Raw genomic sequence first — 20,051 nt, 5'->3', positions numbered from 1 at the left:
GCAACTCTTGGCTTCAACTCTACACCTTTGTCTCTCGCCTGCCTTTCCCACATCTGTCCGAAACGGTCTCTTCCCCTCGCGCAGGCCTCGCGGCCTTTCTGAGTTTCTGCCTTCCACTTTCTCTTACGACGGCGAGGCCGGCTCCGGTGTCGATTTCGTCTTTCCACGAGATGGTAAGGCATAACTGCGCGCAAAACCGAAAATGCGGAAGAATCGGAGCGCTGCTTTGCCGGCCCATGTATATATATATATATATATATACAGATGGGCACATGTAGACATAGGCATATGTGTACTTCTGTGTATTCATATATATATATATATATATATATTGGGAGGGAGACAGATGCCTACATCAATAGCATTGCCTCCTCACGCTTGGAAGATGGGAGTATCTAGGTAGAGAGAGACGGGTTCGCTCTTGCGACTGCAGGTGGACATTTGTGCATGTGGTTTCAGAGGTATAGACACAGAGAGCGGTGCGCAGACGCGTGTTTGTCTGGAAACCGAAGAGTCGTGCGTAAAATGGGTGGAGACACGAGTGGAGAGACAGAGTCTGAGAGGGACTACGACTGCATGCGCACGTCCTCTGGGGAAGAGTGTGCACTTCTCACGTTTTTTTGGAGGGGCGTTCTGCGTTGTTCATGGAAGCAGTCGAGAAGAGCGGGGACGGCTGGCGCTGGCTCTTCGCGGGCGCAGCTCTGATGGGACGAAGAACTTCGGTTTTCTCATTTCTCCCCGAGACTGGAGTCCAAAACGAGCGCGCGGCGAGAGAGGACGGGGAGGTTGTTTCCTCTTGCCTGCATTTTCCACGAGTTTGCTCCTGTGCTCTCTCAGCGGACTCTCGTCGTGGGAGACGAGAACCTCTCGTTCTCCGTCTGCCTCGCTGGCAACCCTGCGTTCGCAGCCGATGGGCTCGACGTCGCGTGTGGAGTCCACGAGGAACAGTTGAAGGTAAAACTGGAAATTTCAAAAACCCTGGCAGCCTGTGATCGGTGGAGAAACGCGCGTGTGCAAAAGCAAGTCGAGGGGCGGCTCTTTAGGCGTACAGACAAATCGCGAGCTCCACAGGCAGATACGCCAGCGATTATCTACGTCTATGTCTGTGCGTGTAGTCAGGGTACCTAAATAAGTGTCAAGCAAGCATATATATATATATATATATATATATGTTGATCTTAAAGGCGCCGGCTGTATGGCTAGATATATCCATGTGTGTGTAAATCTGTATGCGTTTTGTTTACATTTTTGTGTAGATGTGGCCGCATGGGCCGCAGATATGTTTGCGCGTCTTACGTAGATGGAGCCTTTTGTGGTGCGGTTTTTGATTCCGTTTTTTCAGGACGAGGCGAAGGAGTTTGTGGAACAGCTGCGCACTGGAGGCTCACGCGTTCACTTCGGCGTCAATCCTGCGCAACTCCGAAATTACTTTCCCCCCGGCACTTTCGACCGTGTCATTCTCGTCCTCCCAGGGCTCGCGTACCATGGGTGCGTTGCCGAGTCTGACCGGAAATGTGCTAACGACGCAAAGGAGGCAAACAAGCGAGATGCATGCATGCATTCATGTCTATGTATATGTACACTTCACCGGAAATGTTTCGAATGCGAATCAAGAGTCATGCATTAAACCTGTCTCTACACTATATCCCCGGCAAATATATATATATATATATATTTGTACGTTTGTGTATGTATCTCTAGTCTCCATGTAGGCGTGGAGAGCTCGCAACGTGGTATGCGTGTCTGAGAATGTGGCGTTCACGACCTTCGCAGGCTCTCGGTTTTCTCCTGCACCACGCCTACCTATCCATATGCATATATATGTTGACACATATACATATATATACCTATATATATATATATATATATATATATACATCTGTGTGGATGTGTGTTTCTGAAAGGCACCTGTGGAGTCTGCGACAAGGCTGTTTTTCGGAGATCTATCGTGTGCAAGTTAAGTTTGCAGCGTTTTGCTGTTTCTTTGGTCCATTGGGTGCGTGCCAGGTGTCCGTCGCTGGTTGGGTTCGGCAGCGAGTTGTTCGTTCTTCGACTCCACCTCTTCTGCTTCAGTGTGCTGAAGTCTTCGCGTCCCATCGTGCGAGCAAATGCGGAGTATCAGCTTCTGTGGCCTTCGCGGCTGCCGACCCTGGCGCTGCTGAAGAAGTTCCCCGAGGATTTCCACGCAGGCGAAGACGCCCCCGCGGATCCGAGCCAAGTCGCAAAGGCTGCGCCAGCAGGAGAAAGCGACGCTGAAGCTGCAGAGGAAGAGAAGGCCGACAAGGCCGACGAACCGTCTGCGACGGCTGACGAGACGCATGCGCATGCAGAGGAGGCAGGCAGTGGAGACGGGGAGGCGCCCGGCGCAGCAGACGAAGCGTCAGGTGCGGGGAACGGAAATCCGGACTCGCCTCAGGAGCCCGAGGGTGATGAAAAAGGCATGCAGCCCTCTGCACTCGACGGATTCCCGATGATCGACATGGACAAACTCGCCAAATTCTGCTCCATTCAAAGGCCCCTCAATCAGGACGTAAGCGACAGGGAAGTGCATGTCATATTGGCATCAATCCGTATAACTACCTACGTATATATATATATATATATATATATATGTCGGGTTATGTGTATGTGGTGGAGATACACGGGTGTGGAATTGAGGGACGACCGTCAGTCGAGGAGGGCGCAACAGCTTTGCAGTCTCACACTGCCTGTTTGAAGACGCGTTCTTCGCCGTGTGGATTTTCTCTCGGCTGTGGCTGTGCAGTATCGGCTGCCTCTGAGCAGCTTCGGCGCCTGGCGACCGATGGTGCATCGCCACGAGTCCCCCGAGGTGAGCCATAAGAAACCCGCACGGGGCCGGAACATGCGGGCTGTCTTCTCTCGCTCTGTGCAAATGCATCCAAGACAACTCTGCACATGTTCTTCCCGGTGCGTTTTGACGAGACTCCACTGGAGCACGAATGCCGACGACGCACATCTGCGCATTGTTATCCGGTGGGGACGTGGACAGCTTTTGGATTTCGTCTCTACAGTCATACACGCAGCGCGCAAACAAACATACATCCGTGCGTGTATATATCTATATATGCATGCATATCCACACAAAGATGTGCGCATCTGATTGGATTTTCTTCTCCAGAACGGCGTCAGCGGGACTCTCTTCGAAGGCGTGGAGGAGAAGACTGCGCCGTGGCTGGAGCGTCTGGTATTTTACGCTTTTCGCCACCAGGAAGACGGAAAGAAGGTGAGCATCCGGAGGCAAGGTGGAGCGACTTTATCCGTTTTCTCTCTTTTTTGAGCCCGCGACTCGCCTTGTGTAGAGACGCTCAACGCTCAGGTGCGTGCCGCTTTTTGCAGTCGGAGGGCTCGTGGGGGGGACTCCAGCACACTCAGGCCGAGTGCCATGAGCAGGGGGTGAATGTCTTTCGCTTCTATCTCTGAAATATGAAACAGGCAAAGGGCCTTTTGAATCTGAATGAGATCCTGGAGAGGGGGTCCGTGCGCAAAAAGTGCGACGGTACTGTGCTGTTGTGACACCAGATTCTGCCTGCGCCTACGCACACACACGCCGGTGTCCGTCAACATTATCTCCCGCTCGCCCTCCCTTTTCTCTCTCCACTTGCGTTTTTCTCTCGTGGTGTCGAAGTTACTCCTTCCGGTCCGCCGGTTTTCCCCCGGCACACGCTCGCCTTTCTGTCACCCTCCCTTTGGATGTGTTCTGGCTCCTGCCTCGCTTCCCCTTTCCATTACCTTCTTTTTGAGGAGACGTGCAGTCCGTGAGGGCCTTGTGACAACAGATCAGTCCACCACATGGTCATATCTTCGTGTTCATGTATTCATATGTATATCACATAGGAATATGTTTTGTTATTCTTATTCGCCTTTAAATCAATATCGCCTTTTGTGTCGCACCCGAGAGCCGAGAGGGATACTTTGCTTCGATTTCTTTTTCGGATGTGGAAAAATTCAACAAGTGAAAAAAGGGTGACGGGGAGAGCAGGGAATATCGGCACCGGGCGCGTTTGACGCGGTTTGTTGGCGATTGTGGGGTTTTCGACGGCGACAACTCGACGCGAGCGTTTGGGTTTTTCAGGAGGAAGGCGCAAACCCCGAAGACTACAACATCCTCCGCGTTCCGTCCAGCGTGATGCAGTACTCCCGAGAGAGGCTGCCGCACGTAAATGAACTTTTCCTCTTCAAGCTGTTTGGGGCCAGATCCGTGTCTTTGCTCGTCAGCAAACTTTCGCTCAAATACGACCCTCGAATCGCAGGTGAGAACCTCTGCCGTGGCCTTGTTCTCTCCTGTCTCCCCGTTCTAAAATCCACCAGTGCATTCTTCTGATTCGGTTTGCCCTCCTTTTTCCGTGGACTCGTGGCACTTCTTTGCCGTGCGTCTCTCCCGTTTTCGTGCCGTCGGCGACCGTCTTTCCCGCTCGTCTGCAGCCGCGCGTCCTCGCCGTACCACCCTGCGTTGCGTCTCTCTCTCTCGTGCCGCCCTTCCCCCTCTCGTCACGTTTCTCTGTGTGGGGTGTCTCTCTCTCGACCTTTCCACGTCTCAGGCTGGCGTGGCCAGGGCCTGGGGGCGGCTCAGCGGGCCCCAGCGGGCGGGGCTCCTATAGGGGGACACTCCGCCCCGGGGGCCTACTGGGGTCCGCCCCACTTTGCGGCTCGGGCGTCCGGTCGCGGGCCGCATGCGCCCGGATTTTGCCCGCACCGCGGCCCCGGAGGGCCCTTCTACGGGGCGGGCTCCCCGCGACCCCACATGGGGCCCGGCGGCCTAGGCCCCGGCGTCGATGTGCGGGCCCAAGGGTACCCCGGGGGCGGGCCCCGCGGCGGGCCGGGCCCGATGTGTGGGCCGCAGTCGGGGGCGCTGGGCGGGGGGCCTCGCCCCTTCGCCGGGGGGACCGGGGACAACGGGTACGGGGCCAGCGGGCCTGCGGGAAGCCCGGGAGCCGGTCTTGGCGAGCACGCGGGGTACGTGGGCTCTGTGGGGCCCGCAGGCCGAGACGCGGGCGCGACATTCGCCGGGTCAAGTGCAGTGGCCAGATATGAAAGCTTCGGCCACACAGGCGTCGGAGGTCCCCAAGGCGGCACTCCGACAGGCTACAGCCACGGGGGCATGCAAGACCAACCGTACTCTGGTGAGAGAGGAACCCTCTATTTTAAGAAGAAAAGCCTTTCTTCCCCCCCCCTCCCCATTCCCCCCCCCCCCCCCCCCGCCCCCCCGGCTAGGCATGGAGACCGGTGGAGCCACAAAGGGGGCTGAGAAAAAAAAGGACAGCTCGCGTTTCCCTAGCGTGGGTTTAGATATGAGCTTTATAGTTGGCAAGGAGACCCCGCTCGAGGGAGACAGGCTGCTCGGGTCTCTGCGGCTTTCGTCGTCTGCGGGCCGTGAGCGTCGTTTCAGGGGGGAGGTGGGTGTGCTTCCTAGTTTCTATTCTGTCAACTTTTTTTGCTTCTCCTCGTTCTCCCGCTGACCCTTTCCTTGTCAGGGGCGGAAACGTGGGGGGCTGTATCTTCGATTCTGCGGTGTCATCTCTCTCCTGGGTGCACGTCAGTTTTCTTCCGGATTTCGTTTCTCCACTTGTGTCGTGCGCTTCGGACCCAGTTCCCGGCCAGAGCGGCGTTTCCCCTTCCTTTCGCGTCTCCAAATGCGCTTCCATGGCCTCTTTCTCCCTGTCTCCAAATATTGTTTTAGGTTACGGCCAGGGGGCAGAGTCCAGCCAGCCCGTGTCCGGGTATGAATGCGGGCCTGCGCCTCACGCTGCCACAGGCTTTCCGAGCGCCGCCGCGAACAGCCACGGAGCGGCGGGTGGAGGCTCCTCGGGGTATTACCAGACGAAATCGAATGCGTATTCGTACGGCTACGGCGCCAATGAGTAAGCGAGGACGACAGAAGGGCGGCAGAAACACGGGGAGAAGTGAATACGGGAAGAGCGAGGGGTTGCGGAGGAGTCCAGGGGCGACTGAGGCCTCCTGCGCATCTTCGTATTCAGTCTTTTTCCGCAATAAACGAGCGACTTGAGTGGAAATTAAGGACAAATCACGCCAGAAACACAGAAGGATGCTAGCCAGAAAGCGAGGTGGGGGGGAGATCGAGAGTCCCCCGAGGCCCCGCGATTCCCACTTTGATAGCTCGATATGTGGACCTGGGGCGGCGCGACCGCTCCGGGTCTCAACACGCTTGGCAGTGCAGAGAACAGTGTTCTCTTGTTCTCCGTGTACCAAATGCAAACGCATATATAAATATATATGCATATATATGTCTTTTGAGCTTTTTTCTCAGAGCGGCCCCATCAGGTGAGGACGTGTCATCTTATTCGTCGCATTCGTTCCCCTCTGGGCCTCCTCCGAAGCGATGGCGCACCGGCGATCCCTCTGTCCCTTCGCCCTCGGCTCCATCTCCCTACGGGGCCTACCGTCAGCCTTGTCACTCTGGAGCCCCCACCGCAGATGCAGAAAATCCGTATCCTTACTCGGCGCCGTACGATCAGGCCAACGGGACAATGTCCTCGGAGACCTCTCACGGCGCTTCACAGGGCGGTTGGGGCCCAGGTGCGGGGAGTGTCTCCGCGTATGGGGCGCAGGGTGTCGACAGCTACTACAGCGGACCCAACCAACCGGGAGGGAATGCCGTCGGGGGAGGCCGGGTGCACGACCCAAGCGGATACTACACACAAGGCGCGACTCCCAACTCAGGTAAGGCAGCAGACAACAGCCAGCGAAAAGGCACGAGACAGGAAAACGCTTCAGTTTCCTCCCCCGTGGCCATTTACGCCCTTGTGAGGAGAGTCGCAGGCGGGGTGGGAGTCGGGTTCGTGGCGCGAGTCCTCCGTGTCGATCTTGGGGATGTGAACGTGGATGGCGCCGTTCTTTTTAGTCAATCTGTACACTCTCCCGTCTTTGCGTGTCTTCTGCGTCTCTTTCTGCCGTGTGGCCTCGGCAGTCGTGTGTTGGCCTCGGCAGCCGTGTGTTGGCCTCGGCAGTCGTGTGTTGGCCTCGGTAGCCGTGTGTTGTGCGTCCTTTCCCTCCATTTTCGGTCTTTTTTGTGGCTTTCCGTAATCACGCCCCCCTTCTCGCTCCCACTGTCGCTCCTCCAGGCGCCACGTATGTGAACGGCGGCGGGGCATCTGTCGGGCCGTCTGCCGCCGCGGGGAGCACTGCAGCCCAGTGGTCTTCGGTTTCGGCGGGCGCGGGCGACGCGAAGGCTGCGGCTGCGGGAGGCGCCCCAGGCTACGATCACCTTTACCAAGACCCGACGCACGCATTTTCCCGTTCGCCCTCCGCTCCCGGTCCCTACGGAAATGCGCGCTCTGCGCACGCTGCCTCGGCGACGTACTACTGCGCCCCGCCCTCGGCGAGCGGGGACGTGGCAGCGGGACACGCCTCCGGGGCACCAGGCCCGTCAGCGAGGCCCGCCGGGACAGGGTACGGGCGCCCAGGCCCTGGAGGGGGCCAAGGGAGCACGGCCGGCTATTCGGGGACCTATGGAGGCGGCTCGAGCGCCGGAGGGGCGAGCGCCTCAGCGCCAAGCAACGTGAACAGCCAACCGGGGACTGGCCGGGGTGGAACCAATGGAGGCTACGCGAGGTACGAGCAACAGAGAAAGTCAGACACAAGAAAGGTTAAGAAACACACAAACACAGACATATATAGACATATATATATATATATATATATATATGTGTGTAGGGGGGCCGTACTGTATATGCTATCGGGCATTGCGTGTGTGTTTCAGCTATTCACTATCCACGCGTTTGTCTGTGTATATATGAAGATTTATATTCATATATATATATATATATATATATGCAGGGGGAGGGGAAGAGTGGTTCATCTGGAGGGACGCGAAACGGGATCAAAGGCAGCGCGCAGAGCTGGGCGGGACAGGGCACATTTGCGTGTCGGAAGATCGATAGACATCGCTAGACATAAACGCGCGTTTTGGTGTTTTGTTGTGTCCTTGTTTCTACTGTTTTTTACCTTTTTCAGCTACTGCTCATCGGCATACGGGTCTGCGGGTGGCGCGGCCGGTCCGTCTTCGGGCGCCGTGAAGGGACGGTATGCGTACGGAAGATTTTGAGGGTGCGTGGAGGCGAGGGAAACCGACCGCAAGGAAGCGCTCAGGGAAGATCGCCTTGGTGTGGAGGGAGATGTGCAGTGGACCGGGACGGGATCCACGGCGAAAAAGGGCGTTTCAGCCGAGGCAAGTCCGGGAGCGAGAGACCGCGTGCCGACGGCTCACCGCGGGAAGACTCCGGCCACCAGTCGAACGCTATGCGAGAAAGCCGTGGGGAGCCAGCGAATGCAAGGGTGGACACAGGCAGAGCAACGCTGAACCGAGCAAGAGGCGAACAAGGCGGCCGACGGCGTTTCCATTTTAACGTGAATGTCGCACACTCTACGGCACTGAGAAAAGGGTGGGTTGTAGGAGGACGGGGGAGTCCCCGCGTGAGGTGCACGTTTGCTGTCTTTGGTTTCCTTTTCTTCTCGTCGAGGCAGACCGACCCCGGCACACTGGCTATTTCCTTTTCAGAAGCAACTGCGGATATGTCGAGAGGCCTGGAAGATAGACGTCCTTTGGAGGAACGGTTTTTCTGTGGAGGGAACGCGGAGACGCACTCCGTGTTGCGTGTCTGCAGTGGTGTCTGCAGTGGTATGCTCAAGTGCTATCCCCGTCGGTCGCGTCCACCCCTAATCTGGACAATTTCCCGCCATGCATGGCCCGCTCCTGTTTCCTCGATAAATCTCTCGTCACTGTCACTGTTTGGCAGTCGGCCTGTCGCCTGTCCATTCTCGGGGTCTATTGCCCTCGTGGTTGCAGGCTGCGCCGTGTGTGTGCTCTCCGTGGGCGTCCGTGGTTTCGCCTCTCTCTGTCCATTCCTGTTCCCGTTCTTCCCCGAGGCCGGTTTTCCGATGCATATCTGCGGGCCTGCGCAGAAGATTCGGAAACGTCTGTTCGGTAGACCAGAAGAACCGTCACGCGCGGGTGACTCCGTAAACAGCGAACTTCTTCTTGCCGACCAAGCGCCCGTTGTGACCTGCGTGAGGCCGGGCCAAGGTACAGCGAGACTCCCGGTCTTCCCTGAGGCCTGGGTTTCCAAAGCTTGTCAGGTGTTTCCACAGATCTCCCACTCTCTCGTTTCAGTCAGTCCTACAAAATTTAAAGGGTAGACGGCCGAAAAGGATGTCTTTCGACGCGTCGCTGTTTCGGGTCCACCCACATATACAAATATATATATCTATATATCTATATATCTATATATATGTATATATACGCAGCGAGAGGACTGGCAACACCAGATGGGCACGGAGGACACACATGTGACACGCCCACGCCGCGACAGCATATCTGGCCGCCGGTTGCCACGAAGCTGGGCTGCCACCAGGCCTTCTCGGTTTCTCTCCCGCATGAGGGGTGATTCCTTTTTCCACCGTTTCAAGACAGAAAGAACTCGGAAAAAAGGTTTCTCCTCGCCGACTCCACACACACGCATTTCCTCTTAAGCAGTGCCCGGGGGCTGAGCCTGGGTGGCGAAGACGCGCCAAAGCGGTGCATTCTTGAGCGAATCGAAAACGTAAACTTGTCCGGAGTTCTTGTTCCACAGAGGCGCGCCTGGCTCTTGCTCCTGCAGTCTCGCCCTCTCCGCTTCTGACGCCTCTTTCTGCTCGCCACCGCTCCCCAGTGCACTGACGCCCTCCGGCAGCGCGCCTGGTCTTTCCTTCCCCTGCTCTCTCTGATGCGTCTCCGCCGCAGCCTCCGCAGCGGCTGTCTGATGGGTAGCTGTTAACCACCTGCGGGGAAGACACGCCAGAGAAGCGGGACAGACGGGAATCGATTCACGCCGAGGAAGAAACGTCCTGCGCCTGTCACTGAGCCGCGGAGACAAGGTGATTCACACGCAGCACGTTTACGTGGTGTGCAGAAGAGATGCATCTGCGGTCATCTACCAAAAAGAGAGGGAAACGCGCGTTTTCGAACACTGTTGACGCCTCATCGGGTGTCCACAGATTGCGCTCGAAATCTGCATGCGGCATATGGGGTGGATTAAAATGCGAGCTTTACGTGTCCAGAACAAGAAACTTGGTGTCGCCAAACTTCTCGCCGAGGTCGCCTTCAGTCGAGTTCCTGGCGTCCGGCTGGATGTACAGACGAGACGACAGAAAGCCCTTTTGTCGCGCCGCGAAGGCGGTCCATTCTGCGGTTTTCAGAGCCACAGAAATGCACACAAATCATCGCGGTGTTTTTACAACGGACTCTGCGGCTCGGGTGCGTTCGCCCTGGCGAAGGACGAAGCCGCCGCAGAGACCCACGCATGCAGCTGGGAAGAAAAGGGAAAGGCGGTGTAGCAGCCGTACACTCGTGGTTTACGCTATTCCCGCGGGGGTCTTCTGCGATGCAAAGCTCTTGGGTCTGTTTTCAAGAATCGAGTCGGGGACTCAGGCACGGTTGTTTCTGTTCAAGACGTCGAGAAAAACGAGCATCGCGGGGCGGAAAACCTCTCCCCAGCAACCGACGATAGGACTGAACGTCTTCCCTGTCCGTACACCCATATGCGGACATCGTGTATACATAGTATACATCATCCATATGTATACATTTAAACGTGTATGACAGTCTGTAAAGAAATCACGCATATATGCTTGTATATGCGTGTATGTCCGGCATCGTACCGATGGGGGTGTTTGAGAGTCCTGTTTGTGGGGGAAGAGCCGCGTGGAGGCGTGGAGGCAGAAACAGGTTCACACATGTGCGGGCTTACTTTCAAACGCGTCTTTGGCGGTCTCTTCGCTGTTAGTCTCTGGATTTTTCTGGTCCGGAATCTGGAGGCACCGAACTCGCATCACTGAGTCAGGAATATATCCACTTTGCGCATCTTCCCATTTGCTCTCGGCCGCCCACCCGAGGCCGAAGCCAGCAAGGCCTAGAGCCAGCAGGGAAGAAAACCTCCCTGTTCCCTCCAACTTGTATTTTCCTTCTAACTTGTCTTTCGCAGTCCAGCTGGACACAGGGGCCGACGGACTCTCTGCCTTTGGTCTCTCCTGTCCTCTCTCGGGATTTTCCGTCCCTGGAGCGGAAGCATCGCACTCTGCTGAGTCGGGCGTCTGTTTGCTGGCGGCGCTTCGGGAGTTTGAATGACTCTGTCTCGAGGCGCCGGAATGTCTCGAAAAACTGACTGAGGAAGCGCAGACCCACGAACGGCAGGTCCACAAAGAATTCAGCGGCGCGGGAGAGGACAAACTAAACGCACTCGACGTTCCTTTCGAAACGCTTGAATGTGCCTTTTCCCCTCGACTCCCGCGACAAAGAAGAGGCACTGGAGAAGAAAACGTTCGCCGGCGTTTCCGGCTGCTCGAGGACAGTGCTACGGAGTCTGAAGCAGACGCTAAAGAGAGGTCCAGGCGGCGCGCGACCGGGCTGTCTGAACAGCGGAGACAGCGGGGCGTGACGGGGACTCTACGCAGCACGTCCAGACTGTGTGAAAATGAGCCCCTACACGCCAACAAGTCTCTGCACACCGACATGGTTTCAAACACTCTGCAGCTTCAAATGCAAATGAATGAATAGGGCGAGACCCGATCCGCGCGGCACAAGGTTAACGGGACGCCACAAGGCCGGGAGATAAACAGAGGCGAGCAGAGACCCGCGATCAGTAAGCGAAGAGAGAAAGTCTCTGGAGCAGAAACGGGGAAGGATTTCCCGTCGGGAGTTATCTGGGCGTGAAGAGTGCAGACTTCGTCGGTGCGCATGCACTCACTCTTCAGTGAAAACAGAAAACTGCAAAGGATTGCCGACCACGCCGTATTTTCCTAACAGTTACAGAGAAAGAGAGATAGACCGCCTGTCACGTAGCAGTGGTTAATCTCCGGAACCTCGAAAGGGGGATAAAACAGAAACAGTTTCCGACGCTTCTCCGTGAATGAAATGCTGTCTCGCCGGGCACCTAACCACAGATGACATGAATGTGTGTGTTGAGTAGCTGATTCCAGTGTCCAGCTGTCAGTGTGGATTTTCCCTCAAGTTTTACCAGAGTCGAGGAGACTCTCGACTCGGCGATGGCCCCAAACCTCGACGAACTTTGGACGCCGGCTGCTGGGGCGGAGAGGACTCTGGGCACAGGCTGTTTAGCTGAGGGGCAAATCTGGAATTTCCGCGTGGATACGTCCAAAAAACGTGCCTGTAGGCGACCGTGTTTCGTGCCTAAAAGGCGTAGGACAGCACAACAAAGAGGCGCCGTCAACACGGCGTTCGGTTGGGTTTCTGCACGTTGCCGACGCTGGACACGATTCAGCGATTCACCGTAGATCTCCACCAACAGTCGCTCGAGCGCGTCACTGTCTCCGAAGAAGAAGCAGCGCCGAATGCCCTATGAATCTGCCGTCGAATATCCGCAAAGGCGAAACGACGGGGCTTAACGCGTGCTCGACGCAAAATCCCGTTTAGCTCTGTCGCGCACGCATCGAGGGTTTTGTGTACGAGACGTCAACACCAGCAAGAACGCGGCGTGGCGACAGCAACTGTCGACGCTGTGCCGGCTGCGCAAAAACACGACACATACCGTCTCCCGATTTATGCCTTTCTCGAAGTGTCTTGACCCTTTTGGGAATGGAGCCTGTGTCTGTCCGCAACGGGCCAGCAAGTGCGGCTGTCGACGGGGTTCGCATGCACACAGTTGCATGCCTACAGACCGAATTGAGCGTATACAGAGCCATAGAGTCACACTCACCTGAAGCGTGTGTTGGAACAATGCCATCGCGGTGGAGAGGGATTCGGTTTCGCGCCAAAAGGACAACCCTCCGAGAGTTTCTTCACCACGGATGCGATAGCGGGCGCTACTTTGCCTCTTTTCAAGCGAAAAACGGTGCTCCTTCTTGAACGGAGAGGCGAACCGGTCGCAGGCGCAGCGCGGACGAGTAGCAGCTTTTGAGGGAATGTTTCAACTAAAAATCCTCTCTCCTGTGCAACCAGTCTAAAAGCTAATGAGAAAGGTAGCAAAGGTAGACAGAAGGCCACAGGACGACAGCGGAGACGAGAGCTGGGCAGAGCTGTGCTTGATTGTCCCATCCAGTGTAGTGTTTGAACCAAACCAGTTTCGTTACTCGCCTCTATTGTTAGATGTTATGGCTGATGAACGTGCGTTTAGCTGTCAGCACAGAGTGCCGTCTTGTCTGAAATCTTCCCCTTCTCTTGATTCCAAGGAAAAGGTTTGTTGCCACCCTCCCACTTTTGCTGGTTTTTCCCGAGACACAGTGCGGCCCGGTGCGTGTCACCTTTTGCCTCACGCCGCCCACAGGCACACACCCAACTATTTTATGTCATGATTTCTTGAAGTAAACCGGCTTCGCTTGTTTACGTCTGGACCGCGAAAATCACTTGCAGAGAAGGCGTGGGAAGTGCACCAGCGATTGCTGTGTCGAGGTATTGAGAAACGGCGGCGAGGGTTGTAGTGGCTTGGGCCTCCACCTAAATAACAGACGCGAGCGCGTAAGCCTTTGGCACGTTAAGAGGCATCAGATTGGCCGAGTCATTTGCGGTACGAGGGATATCCGTCAGGGGCTGAGCCGAAACAGCTACGCGTGCTAGTGGAGCGCTACGAAGCGTGGCCACGGGGACGCGAATTGAAGTGTAACGAAAAGGTAACGACTGACCACACACGGGTAAAAGTCAGTCAGGTTCGCCTCATGCCAGTCGAGCGCAAGTCTCATTCGTGAAAATGGTGTGTTTGCGTTTACCAGAACGTTGCGCCGCCGTGGGATGCTTCCTGGGACGGCGACTTGGGGGCGATCAGCAACAGGGCGTCCGGAACAGGCTCGCAATAGAGATCATAGCTACCTGACTGCGCTAGAAGAATTTCAGGGTGTAGAGCTGCACAGTAGCCGCCTCGGTATTCGAGGCAGAGAGGTTCCCCCTGGACGCAAGAAGATATCTCTGGCGATCCATTGATCAGCTCACTCGAGCAGCTCGACTCTTTAGGATGGGTCTGCGCCCCTGTCGAGACAAGCTGGGCACTTGTTAGCACACCACAGGAAATCTTATGCCCCGAAGATTCGCTGTGTTCGCTAGCTGTGTTCTACGCGTTACGGAGCTCCGCTGAGATCCGTGTCCCTTCTGCGCCGGTACGATCGCAGAACAGAAGCTGGGGAAACCCTCTCGGGAAGAAACCGCGGTTCGAGTGTTCTCAGGATGTTTCTGCGCGTTTCCTGTCTTCTGACCAAGGCGTGCGCAGGCTGCCAGTAACTCTCTCTACCTACCACAGAGACTCTTCTGCTTTCGCCGATCCCCCCGCCGTGGAATGCAGTACAATACGGGCACCGCTGAAACTGAGGTGAAACAAGCGACGCGCAGTCGGTCATGTTTCGCCCAAACTCGGCGAGCACTTTCGACAGCGATGGCGGTCCCTGCCAGGCGTATGTTGGATCACTGAACGACACACCTTTTCATTCATTATTCCATTGAAGCACACCATGTGTTTGACTTTCGCCGCGATTTCTTGTATTTAAATTCTGTGTCTCTCCGTTTGCCGTTGCATGGTTTGCAAGACCGGAGTAATGGAGGAAGGAAAGACGTGGTATAGAGGCTGGCTCTTGTGTCTGCTCGTTTTTTTGTTTTTCTGCAACACGCTACTCGCTACTCAGTGAAAAAGGAGGAAACCCAGTGTCCTTGCCACTGCGGCAGACTGCTCAGTGAGGAGCCCGCGAGTCTGCCACAAAATCTCCCGCCTACCTCGCGCTGTGTTTCTCGCTTCTACTACGGCTTCCAAGTCGACAAACGGTTTTTGCTACGGGTACTGTGTATGGAGTGTCTATTTCTGACGGAGTATTCGGCTGTTCCGCCGGACCGCTGCTGACTGGGTGACACCAATCGTGCAGCCCCAGCTGCAGTGAACATTGAGATTCTCGGCGGTTTTTTCTTCACCGGATAGGCTGTGGCGAGACGCGGAGAGCCTGAACGCTCGCGTCTTTTGGTGTCACATGTTTAGGAGTTGCCGGACGCGTACTCGCAGTGACCTATCTTTTGGTGCGTATCTCGCTGTTGACCTCGGTGACGCCGAGACGTCATTCGCATTTTAGGCTTGTGTACCGTTCCGCAGTTTCCACGTGGACTGCGACATCTTTTCCCGTGCAACCCCTGCCTGCGGTCATTTTTGGGACAGCTCTTGCGGGGCACTCACAATGCAAATAGGAATTTTCCGAAAAATGCATCTGATTGGTTTTTTCGCGCGCGCTCAGACGTTTTGACGAAGATGGAAAAAAGCTGGCGGCACTAGGTTTGACCGTTGGACTTGCCGGCTTTTTCGCAGTTTCCATTTCTCGTGCACAGAGAGAGTGTTCCACTCGGGGTGTGCCAGGATCGGCTATCGAACTCTACTGCTTTTTGGCTCGTTTAGAGCACGTCCCGTGCCTCCTTCGAGATCTCTGTGTCGGTGAAGACGCGTTTAAAAAACAAGGAGTGAAGCGGTTGCGCCTCTCTGTTTGGGCAATTGCTTAGAGAGTCGGTCCCTCGTTGTGGGGAAACATCTTTTGTTCCGTCCTTGTCTATCGCAAGTGAAGCGGTAGTTGCCATTTTTGCACAAGATACCCAATCGTTTTTTCGAAGACGGTAGGTGCGTTTTTTCCGTTTCGGCTTGTGTGGTTCCCCATTCAGCTTCTCGTGTGCAGTCGTCTCAAGAGAGTGGGGCGCGCAGCGTTGTCTATACACGCAAGCTTCGTTTTTCACGGGTGTTTATTCCGTGTGTGCGTTGGGTTTTTTTTAACCGCCTTGCCGCCATGGCGACCGCTCAGGATAGCGTGCCTTTGGTCTCAGGGAGAAATGAGGGATCGACGGTGACGTCTGCTGGCCCAAGCGTCGAACTCCAGGCAATCGACAGCGCGTCCCCAGCAGGAAATTCTAGAGGGGCGAGTATAGACGTCGCGCCTTTCCAGGCGAGTTCTCAGGTGTCGCGCCCGGCAACTGCAGCCGACGCCGACGCACTTAACGACAAGAAAGCTGTCGGGAAGGCGGCTTCGGCCCCAGCTGGGAAGCAAATTCCGATCCCGTGCGGGCTGAACCGGTATGTCCTGGCGGTCCTTTTCTGCATTGTCGTTCTGTTGAAAGGGTGTACGTATTGGGGTTGGAATGGCATGCAGGACATGCTGTACAAGTCAGGTGCCTATTCGTGGGAATGCACAGAAGAGTCGGCGGGTGCGGGAGTCCTGGTCATCGGCAACGCCGAGTACGCAGATTGCTCGGCAAGGAAGAACATGATTAACAACCTGTACACGGCAACGTTCTCCGCCCATTTTATCTCCTCTGCTCTATCAGGCATTCTGCTTGACGCAGCGGGGCCGAAGATTTGCATGCTCGCCGCACTGGCAGTCGAAGCAGGCGGCTGGTTGTTGATTGGGTTTTCTTCTGAAAGCTTCCAGGGATACTACGCGGGAGGCGTGTTCCTCGGCATTGCTGCGGATCCCGGCTATCTCCCCTTACTGTCGATGGCGAACCTGTTCCCAGGGAACCAGTCGTTCATCATGGCTGTCCTCGGTTCTCTGCGTTCGATCTCGTTTGCAGTTCCCGTTGTGATGTCCGCCATTTACCAAGGGGACGGATTTGGAGAGAACGACTTCTGGAAGATCATTGTGTTCTACGTCGCGGTTTGCTTGGGGCTCGCCACCGTCATCAGTCTGTTCACAGTGCCCATGCAAGTCTTCCGGCCGCCCTCAGAGTTGGTCCAAGACTCTGGAAGCGATCAGAAACAAGAAGACAACGTCCCGCAACGCCGCACCTCGTACACTGGGCCAATGTTGCCGCCGGATGCAGACGTTGCCTCCGAGCTCAAGGAGCAATGCCAGGATATTCAAAGTGCGCACGACGAGCCCCGGCTGTCGCACGTGGGCGAGTCCGTCGGGACTGCAGCTGAACCCACCGTCTCGTTTGTTTCCACGCTCAAGTCGAAGGAGTTTCTGCTTATTGTCCCCTGCTTCGTCATTGCGCTTCTTCGCGCGGAGTTCTACACAAAGAGCAACAAGGAACAGCTGCAAGTGTCGACGACGTCCAACGTGTACCAGATGTTCAGCGTTTTGAACATTATGTCTTTCCTTCCGGGACCCATGTTTGGGAAGATGACGGACAAGTTCGGAATTCTCCCGGTTATCAGCATCCTCAATGGCTGTGGGATCCTCCTGTACGTCTTTGTTATGCCCAACGTCATTGCTTGCAAAGCGATCTCCACTCTGCTCTACTTCATTTACTGCTCCTTCGTCCTCAGCAACCTGTACTGCTACGTGGCTATCAACTTCCCTTCGGAATACTTTGGAAAGCTCACGGGTCTTGCCTCGCTGATTGGCGGTGTCTTCTCCCTCACGAGCATCGGCTGGTACAAACTGTCCTCTGAGACGCTCATCGGCTTGGCTCCGTACAACTTCTTGCCCGCCGACGGCATGATGATTTTCCTGGGCATCATCAACTGCTTTATCATCATGGCCATGCTCCGCCAGGCGAAGAGGAAGAGGGCGATGGCAAAGGAAAATGCCTTGCTGGACGTGTCTGGGAAAGGCCAGGCTGCTGGCAGGGACGAACAACCCGCGACTGCGAACCCAGAGGCGGCTGTCTAAGTCTGGTTTTGACGAATGGTGTCAGAGCCCCCACATGCAGGCAGAGTGGAAGAGATAAAGCAGAGCCTTCAGAGAAGCCCAGGGCTCTCCAAGTAGAAGACGTAGTTTCATTGGCGTTTTGCTGTCTCCGTTCACGGGACCGAAACGTGGGTTTGTGGGGCTGCAAATGCCTTTGAAACGGCTGCGTATCTGCGCGAGGGTGTACACGTGGGTATATATATAAATATGTATATATGTATATATATGTATATGTATCGGGTCACTTCCGTTTCGTGGTGGGTGTAAAGAAAGGCCTTCGGCAGCGGCAACGGTTTCTCGTGGTCTCGCGCCCATTTGAAAAAATGGGTAAGAGAGCGGGTTACGTATCAGCTTACCTCTTCTCAGGCTCTTCGGATAAGTACGGCCGCTGCAGTGTCGCAGTCGTGTCGCTTCGATATCGACATGCGGTATGGGGGGCTGGGGAATGGCCGCACCTTTGGGTCTCCTATCACCGCGTGGAGTCGTCACAAAAACGCGGCGGTTGGTTGCCGTCCTTTGCTGTTTTTTGTGATTCGTGTCCGGTTATCTGGCGGCTAATGTCTGCTCAGTACATTTTCAGAACTTGAGCTCAGGGAAGCGGGGCGTAGGGTGGTCCTGAGTGCGGCAGGGTCCCACGTGCCCGACGTTCGCATGCATGTACTACGTAGAATACACTGTTGTCTGTACGCATATTCATGCGCTTGTTGACTTGGTCTTGCCAGAATGCATTTTTACTTGTGTTCCCGTTTGCAATAGGCGTGACCCGATGGGAGTACCAGGGTTCAAGGAATTTTCCCGGGGTAAAGATGTCGCGCATGTGGCAAAGAGGCTCGTGTGTTGGCGTCTTTTGTCTGTTTACTTCTGGACGGGGGGAGCGTCCCTGTGAGAGCGACGGCCACGGAGAGGTGTGCTCGCGGGTCGCACACGTACAAGGCAAGGCGTATAGAGTTGGACCAGGGAAAGACTCTCTCCAATGTCCGTGACAAAGAGGAGGGGAAAGGGTCAAAAGACAGCCAGCGGGGCGCTCCAACGGAAAGGCACACACACACACGCACCCAAGCAACTCGTGTTCGCGGACGTGGCGTTTCCTCTCTCACGTGAGCTTTTATAAGTCCGCACAATTGTCGCTCACCTGACGTGTGACAGAAATAGAAGTGACAAGTGAGAGGACGAGGACACGGGTGTGCCCGTACACACATGTGGCATCAGGACGATCTCGTCCGTAGTCTAACCGCGAGGTATTTTGGTGCTCTTCCTGGGACTGTTCTTAGGGAGACGCAGGAGGTCAGCATCAAATGTTCGCTGGTCTTTTCTGTGCGCTTCTGAGCCATTTGAAAACCGTGGCAACGTCAATGAAGAGTGTCGCGTGTGCGTAGTGTAGATAGCTGCATCTACACGACTCGTATTTTTCTTGCCCGCAGACTAGGCATGCAATGTGCAATCGAACGATGCAGTATGCATCTCGGAGAAGAGCGTGCGAGCGCTGGTCCGTTGTGCAGGGCCGCCCAAGCTCACTGCTATCAGGGGACCTTCGAAATTATGAGTTCCGCAGGGGACTTCCAGTTCGTGATGTTTTTTGGAGATATTCGGTGACCCTCAGGTAGGAGCTGGCGTGAATCAAACTGGAGCAGCGCGTGGGGCGTGAAAGCTTCCCGGCGTCGTTCCATTTCGTGTCACGGCTGACTTCTGCAATCATGTCTGTAGGGCAACATGCATGGACGAGTTGTGTTGTTGGCCTGCCGTTTTGTTTCGGGAACGCTCCGTGGTGGCGCGCGTCTGCCGTCGTCACGTCCGCGAGCATTTTCATCATCATGGATTGTCGCTCAACCCACGTTGATGGAGGTGCTGTTTTTGGCACAAAAACAACTTGCGCCACAGCAACCTTAGAACAGACATCAAGCTTTCTTCGAGGCTCCTGTAGTACCACCGCGTGTGGTTGACCTAGAGCCCTTCGTTGCTAAATCGCTGGCACGCCGACGAAGGCCACTCTCTCCTCGAGACCAATCTATTGGCAGAGCATGGACAGCGAAAACTCTGTGTAGCAAACCTCGTCGCCAGTAGATGACTTCTGAAGTTGCACATGGCAGGCAACAGTGAAAAGGTGGTAGATGCAACCGATTGCGGAAAGCGATGCGGTGTAAACACGGAAGATTCGCCAAAGGGTGCCGGAAGCGATAGGCGAATGCCCGTGTCCGAATACGCGTTTACCAGACAGCCTGTGTGGGGATGCACTGATTCTAATTAAACTGTAAGAGACGCACATCAAAAGGCTACGTTTTTTTCAGGGCGGTCCTTCATTTCGGTCCACCACGGTGAATTCGTCGGTGCCAAACACTGCCAGCACGGACAGGTGTTTTTAGAGCAGAAAGAGCACTGAAACCAGGGGGAGGCAATGTCAACCGTCTTGAGATGTGCACTGGTGCTGCAACGTAGGCTAGCGG

At 55.6% G+C, this 20,051-nt stretch overlaps 2 protein-coding genes across 2 annotated transcripts; both read left to right on the top strand.

Moving 5' to 3' along the window:
* Positions 1–170: 170 nt before the first annotated feature.
* Positions 171–8,083, top strand: NCLIV_010240 (conserved hypothetical protein; the record flags this gene model as incomplete). The annotated part of the gene is made up of 12 exons (XM_003880539.1): positions 171–173; positions 838–954; positions 1,343–1,488; positions 2,008–2,530; positions 2,765–2,830; positions 3,140–3,244; positions 4,094–4,271; positions 4,560–5,141; positions 5,699–5,879; positions 6,287–6,699; positions 7,101–7,590; positions 7,993–8,083. 12 exons carry the CDS (start codon positions 171–173, stop codon positions 8,081–8,083), a joined length of 2,895 nt encoding a protein of 964 aa, XP_003880588.1.
* Positions 8,084–15,768: 7,685 nt separating this feature from the next.
* NCLIV_010230 (hypothetical protein) lies at positions 15,769–17,592 on the top strand (the record flags this gene model as incomplete). Its single annotated transcript, XM_003880538.1, has 1 exon — positions 15,769–17,592. The coding sequence occupies one exon, from the start codon at positions 15,769–15,771 to the stop codon at positions 17,590–17,592; it is 1,824 nt and encodes a 607-aa protein (XP_003880587.1).
* Positions 17,593–20,051: the final 2,459 nt, after the last annotated feature.

Source organism: Neospora caninum, chromosome IV, assembly GCF_000208865.1.
Source record: "Neospora caninum Liverpool complete genome, chromosome IV".
Lineage (NCBI taxonomy): Eukaryota > Apicomplexa > Conoidasida > Eucoccidiorida > Sarcocystidae > Neospora > Neospora caninum.
Note: the sequence above shows the minus strand (reverse complement) of the source record. Positions and strands in the feature narration are given on the sequence as shown.